The sequence below is a fragment of the Ricinus communis genome, chromosome 8 (genome assembly GCF_019578655.1).
Source record: "Ricinus communis isolate WT05 ecotype wild-type chromosome 8, ASM1957865v1, whole genome shotgun sequence".
Classification (NCBI taxonomy): domain Eukaryota; kingdom Viridiplantae; phylum Streptophyta; class Magnoliopsida; order Malpighiales; family Euphorbiaceae; genus Ricinus; species Ricinus communis.
Genome location: NC_063263.1, coordinates 17,187,130 through 17,212,943, shown reverse-complemented (window position 1 = coordinate 17,212,943; position 25,814 = coordinate 17,187,130). Strand labels below are relative to the sequence as shown.

General features: G+C 30.7%; 2 protein-coding genes across 3 annotated transcripts; both read left to right on the top strand.

The window, feature by feature from the left end:
- The first annotated feature begins 6,444 nt into the window (after window positions 1-6,444).
- Window positions 6,445-9,420, top strand: LOC8264037 (putative leucine-rich repeat receptor-like protein kinase At2g19210). Its single transcript, XM_002530183.4, has 9 exons — window positions 6,445-6,681; window positions 6,776-7,292; window positions 7,399-7,874; window positions 7,992-8,124; window positions 8,225-8,293; window positions 8,390-8,461; window positions 8,549-8,620; window positions 8,709-8,938; window positions 9,116-9,420. Exons 1-9 carry the CDS (start codon window positions 6,618-6,620, stop codon window positions 9,295-9,297), a joined length of 1,815 nt encoding a protein of 604 aa, XP_002530229.3. The 5' UTR covers window positions 6,445-6,617; the 3' UTR covers window positions 9,298-9,420.
- Window positions 9,421-18,138: 8,718 nt separating this feature from the next.
- Window positions 18,139-22,860, top strand: LOC8264019 (zinc finger CCCH domain-containing protein 17). 2 transcript variants are annotated; one of them, XM_048377826.1, is made up of 5 exons: window positions 18,139-18,330; window positions 18,460-19,407; window positions 19,905-20,045; window positions 20,285-20,395; window positions 20,630-22,860. In XM_048377826.1, the coding sequence occupies exons 3-5, from the start codon at window positions 19,917-19,919 to the stop codon at window positions 22,553-22,555; spliced, it is 2,166 nt and encodes a 721-aa protein (XP_048233783.1). In that variant the 5' UTR covers window positions 18,139-18,330; window positions 18,460-19,407; window positions 19,905-19,916; the 3' UTR covers window positions 22,556-22,860. The 2 variants fall into 2 exon arrangements, with proteins under 2 accessions (XP_048233783.1, XP_048233782.1); XM_048377825.1 differs by lacking the exon at window positions 18,460-19,407 and having other exon boundaries at window positions 18,140-18,330.
- Window positions 22,861-25,814: the final 2,954 nt, after the last annotated feature.

The window sequence follows — 25,814 nt, the reverse complement described above, 5'->3', positions numbered from 1 at the left end:
GGGCATTTTAGTTGTTTTATATTATTATTAGGATTTATATTAAGAGTTATTGTGAGATAATACTTGATGGAGAAAAAGACACTTATAGTCTATCTATTAGCTAAACTTATATTGAGTACACATCTCTAGGGAGACTTATCTTAGTGGAGGACTTTTCTCTATATATATCTCTACAAACCTAGTTCTAAAAAAAGAATGAGAGGTTTCTCCTATCTTCTCTCTGCATCTATCACTATTTTTTTTCTACAATTCTCTACAATTTCCATAAATATTTAGTTTTAGAGGGAGCTTCCTATTTAATACTATGATCATTGGCTTAAATATGTTAAGTTAGTTTCCATAAGTGTTTAGTTTAGCATTTTTACTTTTGTATGAATCTTGTTATTTATTTATTTATTTAATGAGTGATTTCTTTATCTTCATATCTTTATTAGTTTCAGTTATTATTGTTAGTTAATCATCATATTAATTTAATAATAATAATTGTAATGAACATATCTAGATTGAATATATTAGAGACACTATCTTTGCTTCAATCTATATTGGTATAATAAACTTTAGTTGCATCATTAGTATGAATAATTAAACGAAAAGAGCATATCATCATCTCATTCGTTAGATCGAGACTTCAAGTAAAACAAGGCGGCTAAACTAAATATTATCTTTAGCATATAATTTTCATACATCATATCATCGAGTTTATTATATTTTACTTTATGAATATTATTTTATTTTCTCAAAATACTGGTTTAAAATATTTAGATTCACTTTTATTGTTTTGTGTTGATAATTAGTCTTTATAATAAGTGGCTTCATAGTTTCTTGAAAGATCAACATTGTAATTAACTTATCCTTACTATAAGAACAATTCGTACACTTGCGAGTATTAACTTAGACACATCAAAATCAAACGAATAAGTTTAGATATTACTTTACAATTTTACTCAATTTAATACACTCCTAATAAAGCATGAGACCTCACAGAGCACAAAATTAGTATTTTTATATTCTTGAAAATATATCTTTAACCTAATAAAAGCTAAATTACCCTAAAGTCAAATGAATAAGGTTAGATAAGTTATTTTCATACTTAGTAATAATTTGGTTCCATTATTTTAATTCATATTTGTTTTTCTTCTTATATTTTTAGTTTTACTATCAACATATGGTTTTTTTAGTTAGGGTTAGTGTTATGGCATCGAAGATAGGAATTTTTTTAAAGATATTCCTCATATTAGATACCATATAAGAAAGCATTTTATTTTTTACTCCTTATTCTTTCTATTTTACATCATTCCATTTAATTCAATAAATATAGATTTTTAACACTTGTTTCTTTTTTTTAAAAATTATTATTAGGTTTTTTAAATTATTTTTATAGGGTATTTGATCCATTTTGCGGAGGCCATGGAGTATTTGATTTCCTTTTGTGAAGTTGATAATATTTGATTTTTTCTTTATAAAGGTACTCATGAATCTAGTAGGTCTGGAAAATCAGTAATACGAATCTTCTTGTTGATGTTCTTGCATTTATATTCATATAAAAATAAAAAAATTAATTTTAATTTTATATAGCTAAGTGAAGCATGCAAATCGTCTAATTGTATATTGAAAGAGCTCTATTAATGCGATTGAATAATATAAACATATTGAAAACCTAATTATATATATTTGTAAAGATTCAGTTTTTAATATTTTATATATTTCATGTATATATTTCGGAAATTTTTGAAATGAGACTTACAGAAGATTTGCATTTATATATTCCGGGATGGAAATTTTACTCTATTTTAAGTACATTACAATCAACTATTAGATTATTATATTAGAAATTTCTTTGGATATACCCAATCTATTAAATTTTCTATATACAATATCTAATAAAAATAAATCACAGTAAATAGATGTAATATCACTCTGGAGTATTAATTCTATAACATATATATATATATATATATATATATATATATATATATATATATATATATATATATTATAAAGTTAATTAATCTTATGTGATATAATATTATTAATTGTTGTAATCATTTTCGTTTATTGTGTTTATAGATAAGGTGATAGACTTTATTTATTTAAAAAGTCTTTTACCAAATTAATTATTAGACTATTCAAAATTTAATATTATTTTTAACATAGTGTTTTATTACTTTAAAACCTTTATCTACACAAAGGATACAAAAGATAGAAAACAATAGGAAAAATATCAGAAATATTTATATTTATATTTATATTTATATTTTTTTATCGAGTTCACGGTATTATTTTTATTATTTTTAATGTGTTAAAATATCAAAAAATATAAATTTTTAACATTTTTTTAAATTACAGTTTTGATTGATATTTTATTTTATTTTTTATTTTTTAGTAAAATAATTGAAAAACATCAGAAAACAACTACACCATAAATTTATAAAAACTTTCCAAAGTGATAAATGTATAAGTTCAAATTCATAGCCCAACCTAACTAAAGATATAAATCCAATTAAAAAGCCCATTGCAAGAAATTCTAAGAAATTAAGGCAACTATAATCCAATGACAGGAAGAGCCAATAATAACCAGAAAATTCCAATAAGAAAAGGACCAACATCAATAAACTAAACTCATGAATCGAACTTCAATTAATCTATAATGGCCTCAAGATAAGTGTAGGAAAAGATTGTCTGAGTAACTAGGGGAGGAGGAAAACTTCAAATAATGGGACAAATATCATTTCATATTTTAGCATTCCAAAATCATGTTTTAAGATGTCTAACTGAAGACCGTGAAAAAAATAGATTTGTGACGATCCATCTAAGAAGAACCCAAGATGATCTATTGTCTTGACTGCCACACCGATTAGTCTTCATAGATCCATGCAACTATAAAAATTCTTTCACTTTTATCATTTGAAAACTTTTCTATGCAACACATATGTGACAAAAAAATCCCGTAAATCAAGAAAGAAATTCTTAAAGCCCTGGAGAAAATAACCTAAAACCTAGAAAACTATTAAAACTAAAACAGAAGATAGAGGACAGAAGGTTGAAGGAGTGGTTTTTGGCCAACAATAGCCAAAAGCCCTTGAGACAAATAGCAGTGGGCGGCGAAGCAAAGAGAAGAAAAAAGAAGAGGGCGTCTAGGGTTTATTGACTTTTGTTATTGTTCAGTGACTATTAAGTGCAAATCTAAAGGCATTTGCTCTTACAGAATCAAACACTTGTTTTATTATTGTTAGATGATTAACTCTTTAAATTCATGGTTATTAATCGTGAATTCATCCACTAGAAATGAATTCTTGATATCACAACCTAAATGTTTCTTTTTGCCTTAGGTGGTTCTCAAGTCTCTGTCTTATGTTGTCTTAATTCTCTGCATCATTATTCTATGGTAAGGGTTTCTCTATTTATATACCTTCAAGAGAAAAGCCACTTTGTTAAGGTTTGCAAGCTCTTAGAGCATCCCTAATAAGCTCTTAAGTCATATTCCTTTTCTATTATAGGAAATATATGTAAAAATTAAGCTTCTAAAAAGACTCCATAATTTATCATATTTTCCTAAAATAATTTAAAAGCTACAGTCTTTTTCCTTAACTTTAAAAAAGAAAATTAAATATATTATATTATTTCTCTTTCTTACTTTTTTTAGGAGTTATATTATCTCTTCTTACTTATTTCTTTTTTTTTTTTTCACTTTATTAATATAAGATTAATTAGGGAGTAAAATAGAGATTATTGTTTGAATACACACAAATTTTAAGACAAGTTAAAATAAAGAGTTAATTATTTATAATTGGGTTAAATACTATTAACCCCTTGAGCTCTCATCCAATACACAAGTCGGTCATTGCATTTTTTTATTATATCAAAACTCCCTTGAAGTTTAATAAAACTAACTACTATCTCCTTTCATATTAGTCGAATAAACTGGTATTTAAGATTACAATTTAATCATTGAACTTATTATCAAGTATCAAACTCGTCCAAAATAAATTTTATTATCAAATTAGAGTAAAATTTTATTTTAGCACAAGTTAGTTTTAGTGTCTAATTAAAATAATTAATTAATATTCTTTACTTATTTATATCTTTTATTTTTTAGCATAATTTAATTCTAAAAAAAATTTAAACTTACAAAATATATTTTTTTATCTAATATTATTAAATTACTGTATAGTTTAAAAATAAAATAAATAGTTAAAAATTATTATTTTTATTAGACACTAAAATTAAACTATATTAAAAATAAAAATTTTATTCATATTAATTGCATTTGAATGGTTGATAAAAAGCTCAATTTTTAACAAATAAGATTATTATGATCTTCTCCATTGATAGTGAACTTATCAACTTTAACATTTCTTTTGTGAAGATAATTGGTGTTTAGATTTTTTACTAGATTATTTCTATTTCTTGAGACCGCCTTTCTATGATAACATAGACTACATGTGTATTGCATTTAGACTCGGTAGTAAGAAAGTAACTTCTCCCCCACCGACTCGCCGCGATGGGGGCGCTTCTTCTATCACGAACGGGTAGACCAACCCCGTCCCTCTCCCTTTGTCTTGACTGAGCTATTCGTGTCATTGATGCATAGCATTATCCAACATTTGGCCAGCTCTTCTCTTTCAACTAAGAAAAAAGTAAGAAGTTGTCAGGGCGAAGATATAATGTATAATAAAAATAAAAATAGAATTATATTTTTAACTAGAAACAGAAATGTTTATTTTATTTTAACAACTAAAATTTAATTATGTAGTAATTTAATAATATTATTGTAAATATAAGTAGTTTTAAAATGTTTAGTTTGTTTGAATTAAATTATATTAAAAATAAAAAATTAGAGCAAGAAAAATAGTAATTAATTATTTTAATTAGACACTAAAATTAACTTGTGCTAAATATAAGATTTTATTTTAATTTGGTAAAAAAATTAATTTTGGACGAATTTGATACTTAATAATAAATTTAAGGATCAAATCGTAATCTTAAATTATCAGTTTAATTATTTGATTTATATGGAAGGAAATAGTAGTTAGTTCTATTAAATTTCGAGGAGAATTTGATGTAATAAAAAATGCAGAAACCAACTTGTGTACTAGACCAAACCTAAGAGAATAAATATTATTTAACTATTTATAATTTAGTAGGAAAATATATAAAGAATATTGTTAAAATGCTCTTACTAATTAACTAAAAGGGAAAGACGTGGTCCTTTCAAATGGTAGCATTTATCCTCTAACAAACATTATAACATTTTATAAGAGTTGTAACAATAAAGAATTCTTACTTACATCGAATGTATACATTAAAATAAATAAAAGCTAATATAAATATTTAAATATTTTATATTTTGAAATTGAATGATTGACACATGCTCAATAGAACTAATGAATATATCAATAATTTATAAATTTAGTATATAAATAAAAACATACATCTATTACTGAATAAAAAAATTTCTATAACTATCGCTAAAAGACATATGATATGAGTGTCGGTTCGGTTTATAGAAATGTCAGTCATTTTGTCTTGCCCTTAGATTCAATTAACAAAATCTACTGAACAAATTGCAGCTGTAACTTATTGACATATTTGTATCCTAACACTTGAAGGTTGTGGACAGGATACATATTAATCTTGTAATTCCTAACTGGAAAGAGAATGTTAATTCGTTGACTGACTTTGCTAATCCAAAAGTCAATACTACTTGTTATTAGCCGCAGATTCTGACTACTTTCATATTCTCCCGCTGTGTAAGATTCCATGATACTGATGACCTTATAAAGTCAATGTCAACGATATCTACTTGCATAATGACATGGAAAGAAACCCTATTATGATTAGTAGTCTACTTGTACGAATGATTGCTTATGCTTCGGTTACATATTATATACCAGAAATTTTTAGAAATAGTTTATCAATTGTTTGTATAAAATAATAATTAGTTTATTAATTATTGTATTTATGTTAATCCATTTCTAAACATGTATGATTAATGATAATACACAAACTAACTAATATCATTATTATACATGATAGATTTCTCCGTTCCACTGTATTTCTATTTAATCTTTCTGCTAAAAGTTTAGCAGCAATATGAATAACATATTTTTCTGCAATTATAGCATATTTTTCAGTATTGGAAACATTGGTTTACACATTCCTATTAGTGACTATTTTGTGCATTAACCATTTAATTGCACTGTATTGTTTCTAGATCAAGGTGAAGTTATGCTTATTTTATATTTAGCAGAATCATAAATCCAGCATAGTCCAACTAGGTTTAGGTGAACCCCGTTCCAGATGAAAGGATGCTGCGAAGGATCAGTAATAGGATTAAGAATAATGAAAGGGTTATCTTAAGTTAAACACCTTGTGGAAGGAGTCAAAATCCTTTCTGATTTTTTAGTTACATAAGAAGTTATTTAGACGTGTTGTCATACTTTCGAACTCCAAACCCTTCAATACGTGAATATGAATTTCTCTACAGGATAGACTGTCGACTGGCCCACTACCTTGCCATCTTCAACCTCCTAACTCCAATATATAAAATGCCAAAGCCTTTGTATGTGTCCCTCAAACTCTACATCTCTTAGTTCTCACTCGGTTACTCCTCAAGCATGTCTAGGGGCCTCTTGTCGTTACTTCTCCTAGCTTTCTTTGTCTTTTCAGCATATGCAGATGGTGAGTTTATATTTCTGTTCTTCTTCTTCATTATCTGCGTCTCTGCTTTTGGTTTTACTGCCTAACCATTTTGAAATTCTACAATAATGTGCAGTTTTTGAAAGCATTGATTGTGGAGCATCCGATTTTTACACCGACGAGAACTCGATCGTATGGACGGATGACGCTCTCTTAAATGGAGAGTCTGCAGTAGTGCAATCTAGAAATGGAGTATCTCATGTAATGAGTACTCTTAGAGTGTTCAGATCGAGAAAAAAGAATTGTTACTCTGTCAAAGCTGATAAGGGTGGAGAAGTTCTGATCCGTGCTAGTTTCTTCTATGGAAATTATGACAAGAAATCTTCTCCTCCTACTTTTGATTTACAATTTGATGGCAACTACTGGGTCACGGTCCAAACATTACTTGACCAAATTGTGGCTTATGAAGTGGCTTATATTTTTAAGGGGGATTATTTAAGTGTCTGTCTTGCCCAAACACATCCTAACCAGTTTCCTTTTATATCTGCCCTTGAGGTTAGGAGCCTGGGATCCAATACTTATGGTGGAGTCGATGCAAGTTATGCCTTGCATTCGGTATTAAGGGTTTCTTATGGTGCCAATGAAACTGTCAGGTAATGCAAACTACACTTGCTGCTGTACATGCTGTTGGATTGATGTTCTTAATGTCTTAAATTTAACACTCTCAGCTGCAAGTAATATGATTTTTTTTATTTTCAGGTATCCATCTGACACTTATGATCGGATTTGGTTTCCTGCAATAGTTGGTGACGGATTGGCAACAGTTAAAGGCGATGCGATTATCATTAACACTGAGATTGATGATAATCCTCCACAAGAAGTTTTGCAGGATGCTATTACCACCTCAAACACAACTGACAGGATCCTTTTAGGTACCGGTCTTCCAGCTAAAGAAGTCCCCGTGTATATCAACATGTACTTCTCCGAAGTGACTGAGCTCGATTCAACCCAGATAAGATCCTTTCAAATTTATCTAGATAACAAGCCCTTTTCAGATCCTATTCTCCCGAACTATGGAGGAGTGAATGAGAGGATCATTAGTAATATGACTGCTTCTGGGAAAACATCTTTTTCTCTCGTCGCCACTGCTGATTCTACGCTTCCTCCTCTTATCAATGCCATGGAAGTATTCTATGTTAGTGGTCCACTAACATATGGAACTAATAGCAAAGATGGTTGGTATCGTATTCAACTTAACCTGTAGTTTCTGTAAACTAGTTTTTTTTTTTAATCTTTTTCTATTTATTGGAATATTTTGCATAAAGTGATAAGATTTTTATATGTTATGCTAGTGGATGGATTGGGTGAGCTGCAAACTGCATTCAGTACATTACAGGACTGGGTTGGTGATCCTTGCCTTCCATCTCCATACACATGGGATTGGGTCAATTGTAGTAATGATGCTATTCCTCGGATAACAGCTTTGTATGCTTGCTCGCTTGAATTCCTATCATTTGTTATATAAGAAAGTGTTTAAGTTGCAATTAACATTTGATCTTTAATAATAATGTATTTGGGATTTCAGGTATCTTAATGGCTATGATCTCTCAGGGTCACTTCCAGATTTCAGTTCCATGGATGCTCTTGAAATATTGTAAGTGAAAGAATACATTTCCACATGAATCAAAGGATTTTCAGATATCATTTTCCTGACAGTGCGATGTATTTTTTGTGTCTTCTGACATCGCAGAGATTTGCATAATAATAGCATAGCTGGACCTATTCCTGATTTCCTTGGAGCCTTGCCGAACCTCAGACAATTGTAAGACTACAGTACTTCTTTCGAATACTATTATAAGTTTGTCCCGGGAACTAACCAAGAATTGCTCTTTTCATTTCCATATTCCAGGAATTTGGCAGATAATGCATTCAGCGGACCGATACCTACATCGTTATCAGAAAATACCAAGTTGAAATTAGTGTAAGTCATGTCCTTAACCTTTCATTTTGTTAAAAGTATATTCTCTGCAAGAAAGTAATTTTGATATGTTTTCCTTCTTGGATTTCAGGGTATCAGGAAATCCAGCCTTGTGTGTCTCAGGAAAGTCATGTCAGACAACTAGCACCGATGGTACTGGGTCCCCGACGGCAGGTAGCAGTGGTAGCAAGAAGAAAAGCAAGCTTCCAGTAATTCTTGGATCCATAATCCCAATATTCATAGTTTTCTGGATTATTGTGGGAGTTTTGGTTGTACACCACAACAAGAGAAAAAGAGCAGCCATAGCTGCAGTATCAGCAGGTCAGCAATTATAGAATTTAGCTCAGCGTTAAGCCTTTAACATATCAAATATTTTAACTGAATCCTGACTGCATGCGCAAGTTCTCTCTGAGTTGTTGCTTTATGGATTAGTACGAACACATTACAATTAATTTGAATTTATAACACTATTTTTATGTGTGCATGTTTTACTTTCAGGACATGCTGGTGGTGGTGCCGATGGGCCTAATAGCAGACTGCCGTCACAAGCACTGAACAAGTCAATGATGGGGAAAATTGGTGAATCTGTGATCAATGAGATCCAGATGAACATCCAGGATGAGACAACTAGAGATATTACCGATCATTCACATCCAAATTCGGGACAGCCAGGCAACTAGTTAGGCTGGCCTATAGGCTTATATTCACATTGTTTCATCTTTCCCCAAAGTCAACTATTTGTCTCCAGCATTCAAGTTGCTCCCTCCTTCAGCTGATCAATTCAATTAAAGAAATTATGCAAATTTTTAGTGGGTTTGTGAAGAATAGCTTAAGGCTTTATATTTTCCTTTGGGAGAAGGGGGGTTGGTTCAGCTTAAATCCTCTTTTCTCGAGTAGCCAAGCGTAACAAGCCATCTAAACAAAGCTGACATGAATCAAGCAAACTACACTATAAGTTATTCCAAGAAAAACATTCACAAAATAGAAGGGCTAAATTCGTTGACCTTGAAATCACTAGTTGACTTTCAGCTCATCTAAAGGGTCATTTTTGTGAATTTGATTGATTCAAAACTTACCCGCAACCTTTTTGCCTCACCAATTCAAATATTGAGGTTAAGGTTTGAGTATGCGATTGTATTAAAATTCACGTGTCGGGTAAGACTCTTACAATTAACAAAGAACTATCTTAAGAATTTTAATGTAACTGTATATCTAAGGTTTGAATTCAATATCTTAATTAAGCTAGAAAAGACTTTTACCATATTATCTACATCTTTTTAGATAAATAACTAATATTTTCATTCAGTTATAATCTACATATTTTGGGTGAAGTCATTGATTGACCATCAAGAATGCCAGTGGCTGAACCATAAATGATATAATGATATCTTGTAGGTATGAGCTTGTTATACTGGTTTTGTACAAGCCATATATATAGTTATTACTACAGTACTAAGTTTATTTCATGTTTAGGAAGTAGAATAGAAATGTACATCCCGCATGGAGTTATAAATTTATTTAAGGCTTAATGTATAAATCGTCTGAAATGCACATAGCATCCTAACCTTCACTTTTCCTTGTATGAGCTCTCATCTTTTCGTATTTTATCATTCAGGCATAAAAATTAACAACGTCAATTTGTTAGTACATATGCTCATTACTTTTGACATCCCGAAAGAGAGATATGAGTGTAAACAGGCATTTGGGACCAAATGTGATTAAACTAATATAATAGTTACATACTTGAGAAAACCTAATTCTATCTTTACCACATGGGAAAGTTTTTCATTAGCTATGTAACTTTCATCCTTAATGGCATGTAAGGACAATAGAGTTGCTACACTAAACCCTCCATTTTGCTCTAAAATGTTGTGTTTCATTAGAGAAGTGCTTGTCTTTTTAGGATTTGGTACGACAAGATTGGATTTTATCAAGTCCACCCATGTGGGTAATAGAAAAAAGCACTAATTTTTTGTCCAAAACAATAACTATTATATTATTTTAATCATATGTGGCCCCAAATGACCGTTTACACTTGTCTCTCTCCTACAGGATGTCAAAAATTAACAATGCATGGACAAAAAAATTAATGCTGTTAATTTTTGTGTATGAATAATAAAACACGAAAAAGATGAGGGCTCGTATAAGGAAAAGTGAAAGTTAGGGTGCTAATGTGAATTTCAAACTAAAGTTTGAGGGGCTGATTAGTAAATTAAGCCTTTATTTAAATTTTGTTGCATATATTATAGTTTCTTAAATAAATATTTTCTAATAGGGTAATAATTAAATTTTAATTTATAGTCCTTAAGATCGTTTACGTTTGATTAGGCTCATAATATGTCAAAAACAAATTAATAAATTCAGTTAAATTATAAATAAATCAAATCCAAACTAGCCAAAACTTTACTTCGTTTAATTTTTCCAAACGTAATGTATAACTATTATCTAGGCCTAAATTCTTGCAGTTAATTGAAAATCTTAATTTACATTTTTGTTTTTTAAGAAAGTAATTTGTAAATAGAGTTGAACTAACAAATATATAAAACTAGTTTAATATCTGTGCTTTGGGCGGAATTCAATAAAAAGTATATATATTTTATTTATAAATTAATATTATATTCATATTTTATCACTAAATCTATTATACTTTATATAATAACTATATTACTCAATTTTTACTTAAAATTATTAATTTTTTTAATATAAATTAAATAATTAATACAACATGTAACATATATTTCCTATTAATATTAGTTTATATCAAATATAAATATAATAACTACCATAAAAGTAGATGTTGTGATGATAAAATTCCAATTTCAGATTGATTCAATCAATTGTTAGAAAATAAAAAATTAATTAAAATATATTTCTTTACGAGTTGAAAATGGAACTCATAATTCCAATTCTAGCCTAGGAAAAACCGATCTTGACTGACTTCTGATTCTGAGTCGGTTCTAGTTTATTTTGACCATTTTGATCCTATTTATTTAACTTATAATTTTTGGTATGAATATTGAAAACTAATATAAATAATGTGAAAATATATAAAATATAAAAGACAAGCCGATGATATTCTATGTAAAATATAAATTAAGAGTGAAAGTTTATGTTATCTTGATTGTTGATATTCTGTGTTAGATAATAATTAACCTTTTCAAGTCAAGAGGCAAGCCGCAAGCAATTCCCAATAAACATTAACCATTCTTTCTAAATTGGATATATTGATTTTACGAAATTTCAGATTTACTATAATGTTTTAGAGTGAATCGTTTGTTACATTAGCATTTCTCTGTTATATTTTTTTATTCTTATATTTATTAATGTTATGCTATCATTTTTTAAGTTATTTCAATTATACTAATAGTGTCAATATGCTATCTTTTTCATAATTTGGTTTGTAATATACTCCTATATTGGTACTTAGTTTTCTTCAGTTATGACATTACTACTCCTTTTGTCAATTTCTTTTAGCTTTTTAGTAATTTAAATTTTTCTATTTTATATATTTATTATTATTAATTATTACTAATTATTTATTCTTTTTCTTATTTCTTATTTCTTATTTTAGCTACCATAAGAAATAATACTAAGGAAAAAAATAAAATTGAAAATTCTACTATTATAATATTATATTATTTATAGAACTATCTCATTTATAATTATTTATATTGAACCTCAGCTAGTTCTATAAATTAATATCAATGAGTTAGTTCTATAAATATTTTTTTGCGGTGTGATTTATTGATACTGATGTTTGTTGTATTTTATCTCTAATTTTACTAGAATTTTATTTCTGTACTTAATATTTATTATTTTTATTTATCATAATATTATTTATTATTAATTAAATTTATTAATAAATAATATTAATAATTTATTAAATACATATTTAATTCTAAAAGTCTAACTAAAGTAGAGCATTTTTTGATTAGAAATGGAGGCAAGAAAATTAACCAAACTATGTACTGCTAAGCTTACTTGTCGATATCTTTACCAATCAATCTTGTTATAACAAGCTTTTAATTTTAGAAATTAATGGACAAAAATGGTTATTAACAGCCAAAATACCGATGGTGAAATTAATAAATTTAAATCAAAAAAATTATGAGAAAAGAATATAACTCCAGGTCTTTAGTTGGTCAACCATCATGAGGTTCTTTTTATTTTAATTATTTTTAATTAAGAAAATAATAGTGTTAAGTATAATTATATAATATATATGCGTGTGTGTGCTTTTGTTGAATAGGCCAAAAAATCATCAACTAGGACAAATTAAATCTCCATTTCGTAAATTGGTTTAATAGCACCTTTACTTTCCACAAAAAGTCCAAATAACTCCAACAGTTAATAGATTTAAAGTTTTTTGTAAACAGTAGGACCACTTAAAACATAAACTCAATTTATTAATGTATTTATTCTTTTTACTTATTTTTAAAAAATAAAATTTAAAAATTAATTTAAATTAAATAATAAAACCAACTCTAACTCAACCGCTACCATTTTTTGTATTACCACCGTCTTTTCCATCGTCTTCTTTCACAACAGTTATAAACATATTGAATGAAAGAAGTAGAAAACTCTAGTGCAACATCTTAAGTAGAGATTACAACACATAACAAAGCTATAATATCTGTTTAGCCTATAATTGTTTTTGAGGCCAAAAAAAGTAAAATAAAAGCTGATGCCATAACCTCAAAATAATTAATTAATTAAATTAATTAATGAGTTAATTAATGATTAAGAGTAACAGCTAAACACAAATGTGGAAAAGTGGTGAGAGAAGTTGTGTAGCAGTTATATTCACTCTCCACCTAGAAAGGAATAATGAGGTTATATGGCATAAAAGACAGAAGCAGTTTCCCAAAAAAAATGAAACTTGGAACTCTTCATAAAAGTAGAAGCATAAAATGGAGAACATGATCCCGGCATCAACAATCAACAATAAAAACTACGCTGCAATACTCAAACACTTAAGCATAAATTATCTGCAGATATTTTAGTTTCCAGCAAGCTATTTGTGTCATTTATTTTTTTGCATTTATTTTCAAACACTCAATTGTTTAGGCAAATTTCCATTTCCCTCAATTTAAATACAAGTCGTTCAATTCAAAATTTTCCTTTACAAATATTTACTTTATAAACATTTACAGCTACTCATTTAAATCTTGTGGTGTCTCTTGAGAATCTAAGTAAATTGTCAAGGGAGCTTAGTAATTCATAAAGAATCTGATTTAAAAGTCAATTCAAGGCATATTAATTACAACGATTCATGCACCTACACACGCTCAACAAAATTCTCACTAAATATATTTTTGGTATGCTTAGTAGGACCAATTTTCATGGCATCTAAAACTAGAAGTATTACTGAAAAAGATGTCGTGGGGTCTCAAGACGCTAGAGTCATTATTGATGGAGCAAGGCAAAAAGGTTTCGTTTCTTGAGGAACAAATTGAAAGAAGCATGACGCCTCAAGAAGTTCAGCTACATGAGGCGTTAGTACCTCTTACAGGAAATGCTGTTGTTAGGGGGCAAAAGGATGTTTTATCTTTAGTTAAAATTTCTGATACGGTGTTCTACATCATCCTACATTGGGGAATGAAGAGAAGCCCCACTAGGGCTCCAACTCGCCTCACTACTTCTATACCCATTCTCATGGTCTTTCTAACGAGAATTTTGGCAGTGGGACGAAAAAGGCTTCCACCCACGGTTAACTCTATGATTAATACTTTTAGAATGCAAGAAGAGGTTGCTCACAAGTATATGGAAAAAGCTCACAACAATCTTATAGAGAACCAAAAAAAAGTAGCTGATGATTTGATGTAACAATTTAACATCACCATTGTTAACATTGCTGAAGAGGCTACTTTGACTTTACCGCAGTTACATCCTAGGCCATGAGGCCAGGATTGTCACATGCAAAGGCACAAAATGTAGAGCAATAGGGGCAATCTTCCACTAGTTCTCAGGAGAGAAATGATGCTACAGGGCCCCAAATTCTACTAATTTTCGATGAATGATATATTCCTCCTTATAGGAAAGATGAAGGCTTACCAAAAAGAGTTGCGCATGCTGGCCGCCCTCATAGTGGCAGACCTATGCTACCACACATAAGGTATATTAACGTGAGATATTTGAAGAAATACTTTCCCACCATATGGAAAATGACAAAAGAAAAAGGAAAGCTAGAGTTTGAGGCCTACCTAAGGCCATCAAAATGATTTTAAGATAATATTTTACTACTTTTCATGATCTATGTAAGGCCAAATATGGCCATTTCCTTAAAATATATTATTTTCTTTTTATGTTCATCTTCATTTCCTTGTAAATTGGCTTTAGGGCCACTAGTTGAAATTTAATAAAAGTAGGCTTCATGGCCACTTTTTCTATACTTATGTGTTCCTATTTGTGATACAACTAGTCAATAAGAAAGAAATAGTAGAAAAAAATACATAATACAGTAAGACACATGCCTGCATGATGCAAAATGGTTGTAAGTGTAAGCGTGTAAAGATACATTGGCTTGGTTGCATGATGCAAGTCATATGGTTGTAGTGCATATGTATTATATGATATGGTTATGGCAGAAGACTTGAAGCCATTTTCTCACTAAGAACAAAGAACATATAACGCACAGAAAATGAGGAAAAGTTCAGTTCATTAAATAAATAAAAAAACCAAAAAAAGAAATAAATTACCTCTACAATAGCAGCATAAGAAGAAAATCTATCTCCAGAAGAGGAATGATGATGAGCTAAACCCTAATCCATAATTGCAAAACAAATGAACAGGTGTACACGTGTTAATTATTTAAATTGTTAGAAATTTTAAGGATAAAAATCAGATTGTGTAGGTATGTGGGAACTAAGCATATCAGGATTGAAACATTTGAATGATCCTAAAAATATATGGTTCTCCAAGGAACAAATATATGGAAGACAAAAAATATTTAAGTTGGAGCCCTAAGTTGAAAATATCTTGGGAATCCAATAAATATTAAAAAAATAAGTAAATCGGGTACTTGGGGATTGAGAGCCATAGGTTAGAAATATTTTTAGGGATCTAACAAAAAAAAAAGATCATAAAATTAATTTTTTCATACATACTAGGCTATACCCTAAAATATTTTAGCAATTTAAATATAATTATGCATAATTACCAAGTAAATAAACACACAAATTAAAAATTTTGAGTAAAAGAAGTACCTTTCTAAATATTTTTTTTCTGATAAACTTGGAAAAGTTTGTGTGTTTGTTTTTTTCAGGTGGTACTTCTCAGGTCTAAGGTTTGAAATTTATGCAGATAGTCACCCACTAATTAATCCAAGAATCACTAACAGTGGAAAATGGTTTGGTTTGAAGAGAAGCAAACAAACTATCAACTTCAACAGCATGTGAAGGCTAGTATGCAGCGACTGCGATGTGGAGTAGCTAAGATTGAGTGATGTTGTCAGTTTAAAAAAACGAGAAGTAAAATCTTGTAAAATTGGTCAGGAAGAAAAATAATTTTGAAATGTGTTTAAAATTATAAATGGATTTTTTATTATTTTAATCAAGCAAAAAGGCTGAATCTTTTGAAGGAAAAATTAAAAAGAAAGAGATTTAAGAGTTGATGGGAAGAAAGAAGATGACTTGGGCTGAAAATTTTATACATTGGAAAATGAATTTATAATTGAAATTATGGAGTTTTTCATATATGCGAGGGGGACAATTGTTTGGTAATTATCTTCTGACCAAAAGAAGTAAAATGAAAGCCTATTGCCGTAACCCCAAAATAATTATTCTAATTAATTAATTTTATTAACTACTTAGTTAATTGATAATTAAGAGTAACAGCTAAACACACATGTGGAAAAATAGTGGGAGGAATTGTGTAGCAGTTATCCCCACTCTTAAGAAGCTGTGAATCGATAAATGATCTTAGGAGTCAGTTCTCTTTCTGTTTTCACGAATCCCAACGGAAAGAAGCCCTCGCTAAGGCGGGATAGATTGCAGCTTGGTTGATCAGCCGGGATAAGGGGCAGGGAAGGAATAGACAAAATTCTAGAGCTTTAAGCTAGCTTTGAAACAAACGAGGCAGATACACGAAGTTAGATCAAAAGCAAGCGAGCAAGGTGGGTGGGAATAGATTGTAAGTCGTACTAATTCTTTTCCATGGGAGGGGGTAAGGGCAGCTAAAGTAAGCTATTTAGAAAGCTGGGTGATCTATTTGACCGTGTTACATCAGTTTATAGTTTATAGATAGGGCTCCTGAGCTCCATTTTATGGAGGGAATGAACCATGTTCAGAAACAAGCGATCGGATGAGAAGGGCGATTAATCAACTTGTTCAGGGCTTAGGAATTCACAAAGAATCCGATGTAGAAATCAATTCAAGGCACATTAATTGCAATGGTTCATGTACTTGCACACATGGATGCTCAACAAAATTCCCATCAAACAATAACAATGAAAAAAACTTTAAAATAACTCAGTTATTTTCATTTTGAATCATGGCTGATTATGGTCGCCATTCAGTCGCAATTAGGTATTATTGATGGTTTTTGTAGAGAACAAAGATTATAGTTACTAATTAATGACAATGTTATTGCGGAGTTATGTTCCTCCACAATAAACCCTTGTTCCATTGCAGTTCTACTGAAGTGTTTGAGGCATGGACTTTGAAGGAAGCCATAACTTTGGCTAGACAACATTCTATATCTCATGTTATCTTCGAGGGAGATGTTAAAGGAATCATTGCAAATGTGGCCGGCTACTGCAGTGTGCATAATCATGGAATTTGGTGTCTTGCCTCCAGTTTTGTCTCAATTAGTTTTATTTTTGTTTGTCTTAGTGTAAATTGGATCGTCCATCTATTTGTAAAAAAAGGTCCTAGAAGGAGCAATAGGCTTTTAATTTCTTTGTTTTTGCTCCATTAGTGATCCGAGGCTGTTGCTTTTTTACTTTCATGGTTCATCCGTGTATTTTTGTGATTGGTTTTAGTGAAGTTCAGTTATTTCATTGGCAGAAAAAGAAAGACATGTTTACATTAGGGTAAGATTTTAAACTCTTTCTTTATGCTTGAGATATAAAAGTGACTGGGGTATTAGTGGTGATGGATCGTGAATGATAGGCAATAATGATGTTTGATTTTACGAGTTTAGTGGTGGCAATGGCTGAAAGAGATGCAATGGCTGGGTTAGCTAATGGTCTACCGAGTTTTTTCTTTTTTTTTTTATTTATTTTGTGAAGGAAACTTTTTTCCTTAGGCTTTTTTTTTTGCTATAATTAAATTGATATATTTTAATTTATAATTGTTTTGATTAATTTAATTTAGTGTTGTTAGTATTATTATTATTAATCTTAAAAAAAAAAAAACAAGAGAGATATGTCATAATATTATTAGCTTGGTAATAATTTGGATTGCACCAATATAAAAATAATAGGGTTTAGCAAAATATGGAATGGGAGCTTAATTGTCTATTTCTTATTAGTTCAGGGGCTTTTCTTTTTGTACCTTTCGTCAAATATATATATATATAAAAGCCCTTTTTCTTTTGGCTCTCTCATCTCAAACACACGCACACATCTAAAAGGAAACAGTCTTTCAACAACAGCCTCTTCCCCAAACACAAACGTCGAATCTGAACTTCGCCACAAAAGCCATAAGAGCCTTAACCTAACCACCCTTTCGCCGTCGTCTCTTCTGCCTCTCTTTCAGCTTCCTTTCCTTCAGGTGCGTCTCTCTCTCTATCTCTCTAAATGAATCTCTCGTAACTAATTCAAAAAATCTACATGTACATACTAAATTCTAGGGTTTTTGGTTTGATGATTTGTGGTTTTTCTTTGCTTGTTTTCTTTCCAGATCTGGGGATTTTCGCAAAGTTTCTGTCTTTTTCTTTTGTGTTCCTTTTAGATGTTTGCATGAAAATTGATTTCTTTAGGTTCCCGTATAATTTTTTAAATTAATCTTTATAAGGGTTTGCCTAAGATTTGTTTGATTTGGCTTAATTGTGAAGGACAACTGTTCAACAATGCACACAGCAAGATTCTACTCATCTGGCTGTATGCTAGGATTGTTAGATGATTAATTTACTGCTCCAAGTACTAGGAAATAAATTGGAGCATAAATATGATTGGATGGGATTGTTTGGATCAGGTGGGCATAACCAATGAAATGTTTTTGGATTTGACGATAAGGAATAGGGTTACAAATCAAAGTTTGATCAGACACTCAACTCAAGTCATAGAGACAATTCTTTATGGAGTTGGAGAGTGACTTTTGGGAGTTTTGATGTATAGTTAAATTTCTTGTTATACAATCAATTTACCATTTTCTTAGACATTTGCTCAAATTTATATATCAATGTAAAACTTTCAACAGTAGAATTTTAATGTCTTTTTCTTTAGTTCCTTTTCCCTTAAAATTGTCTATGTCTGCTGTAGGTTGCTTTTATGATTAATAATATGTTATTTTTCAAATATTTTATCCAAGTATATTCAAAATTATATAATACATGAACGTTTTAGACTTTTATTTGGGCATAGATCATACAGATGAATAGCATTCTCACTCGCTGTAAAAGCTTGTCTTTTCCCAATTTCTTCTATCTTTTTGTTTCTTAATCACTTTGGGGGTTTTTCAGCCTCTTAACATTTAGGATTGGACACATTGTTATTGGCTCAAAGTGGTTCATTATAGATTCATATGATTATCATTGAGTGATTATCCAGCTTTGGAACCTTGAATTTGGAGTATGAAGAAAGCTCATTAAATTACCAATTAAAAGACATTTATTCTCAATTATAGAAGGTACAAAGTTTCTCGCATTATTTTTTCTTTCTCCTTATCTCTTAGATTAATATTGTGATTAGACTTTTTTACTTGTGACTTCATAGGCCAATTAATGGAGCATTTGATATTTAATTTGAAGTATTTAATTCTATATACAAATTTTAAGGTTTCATATAAGAAGACTAAAAAAATTAAAAGTAATCATAAAAAAAAAAAACATCCAATGAACTTGCAGGTTATGACTGGTACATGTTACATCAACCCCCTGTTTTCAACATCTAAACAAGAATAGCTATCAGCACTCTGTCGCTTATCTTCAAAATCTTTTCCTTAGCACTTGCTGGCCTTTTCTGCTCTTGCCATTTTTGTCCTGCGCGTGTGCTACAATGCTCAATTCCTTCTTTCGTCTGTTTTGTTTAATGATTTTAAATTCTTGTACCATTCTTGCTCTTTTCCTACTCTTTTTTGAAAGGCTGAATCCCAAATTAAATTAATCTTTGTGCTTGGATTTATAGAAAAGAACCACAATGGTTGCAGCGACACAGCAGCAGCAGCAGCAACAAGCAACAGCAAGTGCCCTGTCTGCAGAGGAAGAAGCCTTGAAAAGGAATACGGATTGTGTTTATTTTCTTGCTTCTCCTTTAACTTGCAAAAAGGTTTTGGTCTTTTCTATTTTTCCTTCTCTTTTTTTCTGTGTTTATGTTTTACTGTTCTTGGGGATCTTTTGTTTGTTTCTAATAGAGTTTCAGATTTTGATTAGCTTTCTCAGGACATTTATCAATATGATCCTGTTCCAACTTCCTAACAAATTGACGTAGTTTTGATCTCTGTGCTATGTATCTATCTTGGTGGTTGGAGCTGTAACTAATACCATCTACTTATAAATTTTCAACAGGGAAGTGAATGTGAGTACCGCCATAGTGAATATGCCCGGGTTAATCCAAGGGATTGCTACTATTGGTTGAATGGAAGTTGCTTGAATCCAAAGTGTGGATTTCGTCATCCAGTAAGTGTCTATCTTATGTTTTTTCCTTGTGACCTTGCTAATTTTTTTTTGTTTTTGCTTTGCTTGTTTTGTCTGTTCTTTCTTTTTTTTAATAACTTTTTGAGGTATAGATAAGTTTAATATTGAACATTACCTTAATGTTTTATTGAAAGTTGTATGTTTTTTTGGTAAATTTCTGGTTTATAATCTTCTGGATTTCAATGTTAATACTAGTGACAAATTTCTGTTTTTCAGCCCCTTGATGGCTTGTTTGGAATCCAAGCGGCAACTTCAGCTGGGCCTTCTTTGCCTCAGTCACAGAAGGTAGCAGCACCTGCCGTGCACGCTCCCCAAAATCCTGGTAAGCAAGCAGTCCCATGCATTTTCTTCCAGAAGGGATTCTGCTTAAAAGGTGATAGATGTGCATTTGTACATGGACCAAGTCCTACTAGTAACAAAATATCACAACCAGTGGGACCTTCTGCTGGCACTGAACTCCCACCTCAAACAAAGGCTTATGGTGGTCCTCAAAAGCTCACTCAAGACCAGAGGACTCCACAAGCAAATTTCTCAAGGGCAGTTGAAGCATCTACTGAAGCTAAACTTGCATCAAAATCAGAAATTGGTTCACGAAGAGATGTAGTAGGAGTTGAGAGAAATCTTCCCCCATCCAAAAGCATGGATGTTGAGGTTGCTAAATATAAAGTAACCGATCTTCATCCTGTGGTCAATGGAAATTCAAGTCGTTTCAATCGTTTGCATCAGTCACAAGTTCCAGATGATCAAAATTTCCAGAACGGTAAGGATGTTGATGAGCTTTTGAGGGAGTCATCTCCTGGTTTTGATGTTCTTGTAGATGATGAATTGAGAAATTCTGATTTTTACCATGGTGAAGATCAATACGGAAGGACAACTGGCCCTGAAGGAAGGAACTTGAACCCTGTGGGTGAGTATGATAGGGGTCATTCTGCTGATTACAATCCAGTCTCTGAAATTGACACAGAAACTTATCGTGATCTACGAGGCTATGATACCTATGAGCGCATGCAAGGGCAGTATGGGTGGGATCAGCATAAGTCTTCATCGGATAGAATGTCACTAGGGTTAGCTCATCGGGAAAGGAGGGCTTACTCCAAAGCAGATAGCCCTGAACACACTGATGATGCAGATCTGCGTTATTGTTTATCAAAGCATAGGAGAGTTGACGGATTGAGATCAGTTGTCAGTCATGATTTTGTCCCTGACAACCATGTTGAGGAGAGAGGGTATCGTAGTTCTTCACGTAGGGACTCCCATAGTATTAGTAGCCGCTTTCATGGTAGAATAAAGCTTCCAGGAAGTTCATCCAATGGTAGTGATTTACGTGTAGAAAGGGAAATAGACAAAGGTAGGAGTCGGGGCAGATTGTCACCAGGTAGGTCACAGATTCCCTCCCATCAAGGCAGGCTTCGTGACAGAATAAAAGGAAGGGTGGAAGAAGATTATGATAGTGAAGGGAGAAGTATTAGAGGTAATCGAATGAGAAGAGAAATGACAGATGACAGAAATACTGATTTTGCTGCTCCTAAAAGTCTTGCTGAGCTCAAAGGTACAAAAAGTATAGAGGGTGTGATGCAACAATCCCTTAGGAAGAGAAAACAATTGGGAGATCATCAACCATCTGAAGGTGATCTTTCATTTGAAGGGCCGATGCCTCTTAGTGAGATTCTAAAGAGAAAACGACAGGCTGGAGTAGCAGCTTCTGGTAGTGCATCTTCTTTTAACAAGCATGATGATAATCAGAAAGAAAGCAAGGAAGGCTTGCCTGGAAGCCCCAATAATGCAGCAGTCACAGAGATAGAAAATGGTCCTTCATTTGTAAAGAATGAAGCAAACAGGCAAGTGCTTAAAGACGATGACGTACCCAAGTCTGCAATAGCTGTTGAGAATACTGAAGTTGATCTCGGTCAGTGTTCTCAACTACCTAATCAAAGTGAGCCTGAGACTGAAGATGGGATGATTGTTGATGATGGTGTAGAGGAAGAAGAGTATGAAGTTGATGATCAAGGGGAGGGGGACTATGAATATGAGCAAGGTGATGAAGGCGAATATTATGAAGAGGGTGAAAATGCAGAAGGGGAAGAGGAATATGTAGATGAGAATGAGGAGTTTGCTAAGAAACTTGGTGTAGTGTTCACCTGATAGGAATGATGAGATTGATGCTTTTTTTCCATGAGTGTGGTTTGCTCACTACCTTGGAAGCTTGTTTCCCTAGGTTGGTTCTGATCAATCAGGGGTGGTTGCCATGAATTTTCTTTGTAGTAGTAGGGATGTCAAGTTCTTCTCCGGCATTAATTTAAACTTTTTCATTGTATCTAAAACTGATTGAATGGGAATTTTCTTGCGCTTGGGGTAATTAGCTTTAGCCCCTAAATTCTGCTTGCACAAAAGGTACGACTGTAACAGTAGAAACTTAATAAGAAAACTGCTGCTTACTCTTCTCAAAATTTCTACTTTCAGTTGCATTTTCTGCTGTATCTTCCTCCTTTATGCTGCTTTCACTTCTTGCATGTGCAGAGTGGGATCGGTGGAATTGAAATTTTTGTAGGATTAATGTGGGAGGAAATTTAAGGATAAAAGTATCTAAATGTTAATGCCCAAATTTATCTGTAAATCCTAATATTAGATTGGACTGGCCACTAGTACCTGTGGCACATAAGAGTTTGGCTTGATTTGGTGTAGCTTTTGTTTTGCTCCACAGAACGACGCATGGATATAGCAATCAGCAAACCAACAGCAAGATTTCATCACAATTCACAAATAATTTTGGCTTCAATTTCTACTCAGCAGGAGATAGATCTTGTGCCATTTATTTAACAAGGTAAGAGGTTTAGAATAAGAAGTCCTCTAGTAAAGGCAGACTCTTGTAGTATCAAGAAAGCAAAGGCATAATATAATTTGATCATATACTAAGATTGCTCAATTATTAGGGTGATCACACACAGCACAGCAGAGGTGATCCGCTAAATAGTATGACATCGCTAGAATCAATGAGAGATAAGGGGGATGGCGGGTTTGGTTAAAAACCATGTCAGTCCTGGACTTCCATATATGCCATGTTAGAAACACAATGTCTGGCTCTTGCATATTGCAGAACTTATTAAGCTGAAAGGAACTTGGACCACCCAAATTTCCATAAAGACTAGATTTTCCCACTGAAAGAGGACCCATTTTTCGATTCTGTGTTTTTGACTAGCTTGTCTTGTTACCAATTAACTTCATTGTCAAACTTCTACCAATGTAACATTCTCAGATGAAGACAAAAATCTTTGCAGTTGGGTTAATTATTATTTTTGTTTTAACTTCACTCTTAAGCAGTGAAATGAGGAAGAAAGATGGTGAATCCATTGGTGAGGTCTGGTAGCATGTACCTAAGTTCTATTTTAAAATTATTTTTAAAAAGTGATATCATCAAAAACTAATATTTTCAACATTTTGTATTACGAAATTAGCAGTGGACTAGTAACTATTATTAAATCTTAGTCTCCAACAAAATTGAAACATATTTTCTACTAAAATCACCAACTATCAATTTATCCCAGATGTTTCAACTTAATGAATATAAATTAAACACTTAAACTTTTAAGTTAAAATATAGTAAGCATGTCTGTGGTGTTGCAATTATATAATTTAGATGATGATTGCTACTGCACTTAAAACCTTTAGTAGGGGGGGAAACAACAACTAATTTAGATTTTGAATTCTTCCTCTGCCTATGTGACCATATACCATAGTGGCTAATACTAACATTTGAGAAAAGGAAAGACAAATACAATTCGATTTTTAATGCCTATATAGTTCAATAAGTTGTGAAGGTTTAGTGATCAACTCCACCAAAAAGGGTTCTTCTTTAAATAAATAAATAAAAAGGAAAGAAGAAAAGAGGATGTATTACTTAAGAGTATTATCATTTATATTTTTCTGCATTTTAAATCCATCATGCTTTTAATGTCTAAACGTTGATTTGAATTAGAACAGTTTCTCTCCCTCAAAAAATTGTTGAAGAAGAGGGCCGAGTTTAATTATAAATTTAGTTTCTTAATTTTTTTAATTTTAGTATTTAAATTATTATTATTTTCAATCAATTGTATAGACCTATTAATTTATATATACTATGGTATCTCTTATATGTTTTATAGGTTAAAAGTAATAATTTAACTCATTTTATACATGAAATGCTCTAAAGATTCTTACTCTTCATTACTTTCAATTTTTCCTATCTATTCTTGCTTTTTTTAATCTTTTCTTTAGTATTAAAAACCTAAATATGTTGGATAATCTTTTATTTTATTTTCTCTTTTGTTCAATTTGTAAAAATGAACTCATAATTTTTAAATTTCTAAAAATTATTTTAAAAAATTTCATATCTCTTTTTTTTCTTCTAAGTGAAATATTTTTTTTTTTAGATGAATGCAAGAAAATAAAAGTATAAAAAATAGTATTTAGTTTTTTTAATTTCTTGTTTGGATGAACGAGAAAAAAGAAACATAAATCTTATAATTCTCTTTCTTTTATTATCTTGAGAGACAAACAAATTTTTTTCGAAGAAGTGCTGAAAATGAATAGAAGAAAGAAAAAAAAAAGATTATTTTAAAGGATAATATTTAAGTTAATTTATTATTCAAAATAAAACATTTAAGTATTTTTACTTATAAAACCGACTGAAAACATCATATTGAATATTATTAGTAGGTTCATATACTTAATTGAATAAAAAAGATAATTTAGAGATTAGAATATAAAAAAATAACAAAAGTTAAAACACCTTAAAACTTTATATTAATTATCAAACTCAATTAAAATAAATTACTAAATAATTTAAATTAAATAATAGTAATTAAGTACTAATTTTCTTATCCATTTGACTAAATTATGCTAAGAATATTAAAAACTGAGATTAATTATTTTAAAACCCATTTTTTTCTAATTCTAATAAAAAATTAAATTTCATGAATTAAATTTTACTATTTAATTAAAATTTTTATTAAAAATTTAATTATTTGTTGCTAGATATTATTATTAGATTATATTAAAATAAAAGTTTTATTATATAAATTATTTTACTAAGTTTAATATAATATAAAGTTCAATGACTAAAATAAATTCTACTTATTCATTAGGTCTTTCATTCACTTGCTTTGCATGATGTGTGGAATCTAACATTTTAATCTTGTGAAAAATTGGACTGAATTGGCCATTTTTGGCAAATTGGGAGATGAAATCAGCCAACAATTTAATATTTGAGAAAATTAACCTTTAAATCTTTCTTTTTGTGTTTTATTAAAAACTTGATTTTTTTTTGGCTTCATTTAATCTTTAAAATTCATTTTCTTTCTTGAGATGAAAATACAATAAGTAATAAGATTAACATGTGCATTTCTAATATGGTATTTTTGGAGGT

Excerpts from the sequence above, each read along its gene's own strand:
- LOC8264037 (XM_002530183.4), top strand. The coding sequence starts at position 6,618 with ATGTCTAGGGGCCTCTTGTCGTTACTTCTCCTAGCTTTCTTTGTCTTT. Across the intron at positions 7,875-7,991 it reads TGGAACTAATAGCAAAGATG|TGGATGGATTGGGTGAGCTG; the intron begins GTTGGTATCGTA and ends ATGTTATGCTAG. Across the intron at positions 8,621-8,708 it reads AATACCAAGTTGAAATTAGT|GGTATCAGGAAATCCAGCCT; the intron begins GTAAGTCATGTC and ends CTTGGATTTCAG.
- LOC8264019 (XM_048377826.1), top strand. The coding sequence starts at position 19,917 with ATGGTTGCAGCGACACAGCAGCAGCAGCAGCAACAAGCAACAGCAAGT. Across the intron at positions 20,046-20,284 it reads CTCCTTTAACTTGCAAAAAG|GGAAGTGAATGTGAGTACCG; the intron begins GTTTTGGTCTTT and ends AATTTTCAACAG. Across the intron at positions 20,396-20,629 it reads AGTGTGGATTTCGTCATCCA|CCCCTTGATGGCTTGTTTGG; the intron begins GTAAGTGTCTAT and ends TCTGTTTTTCAG.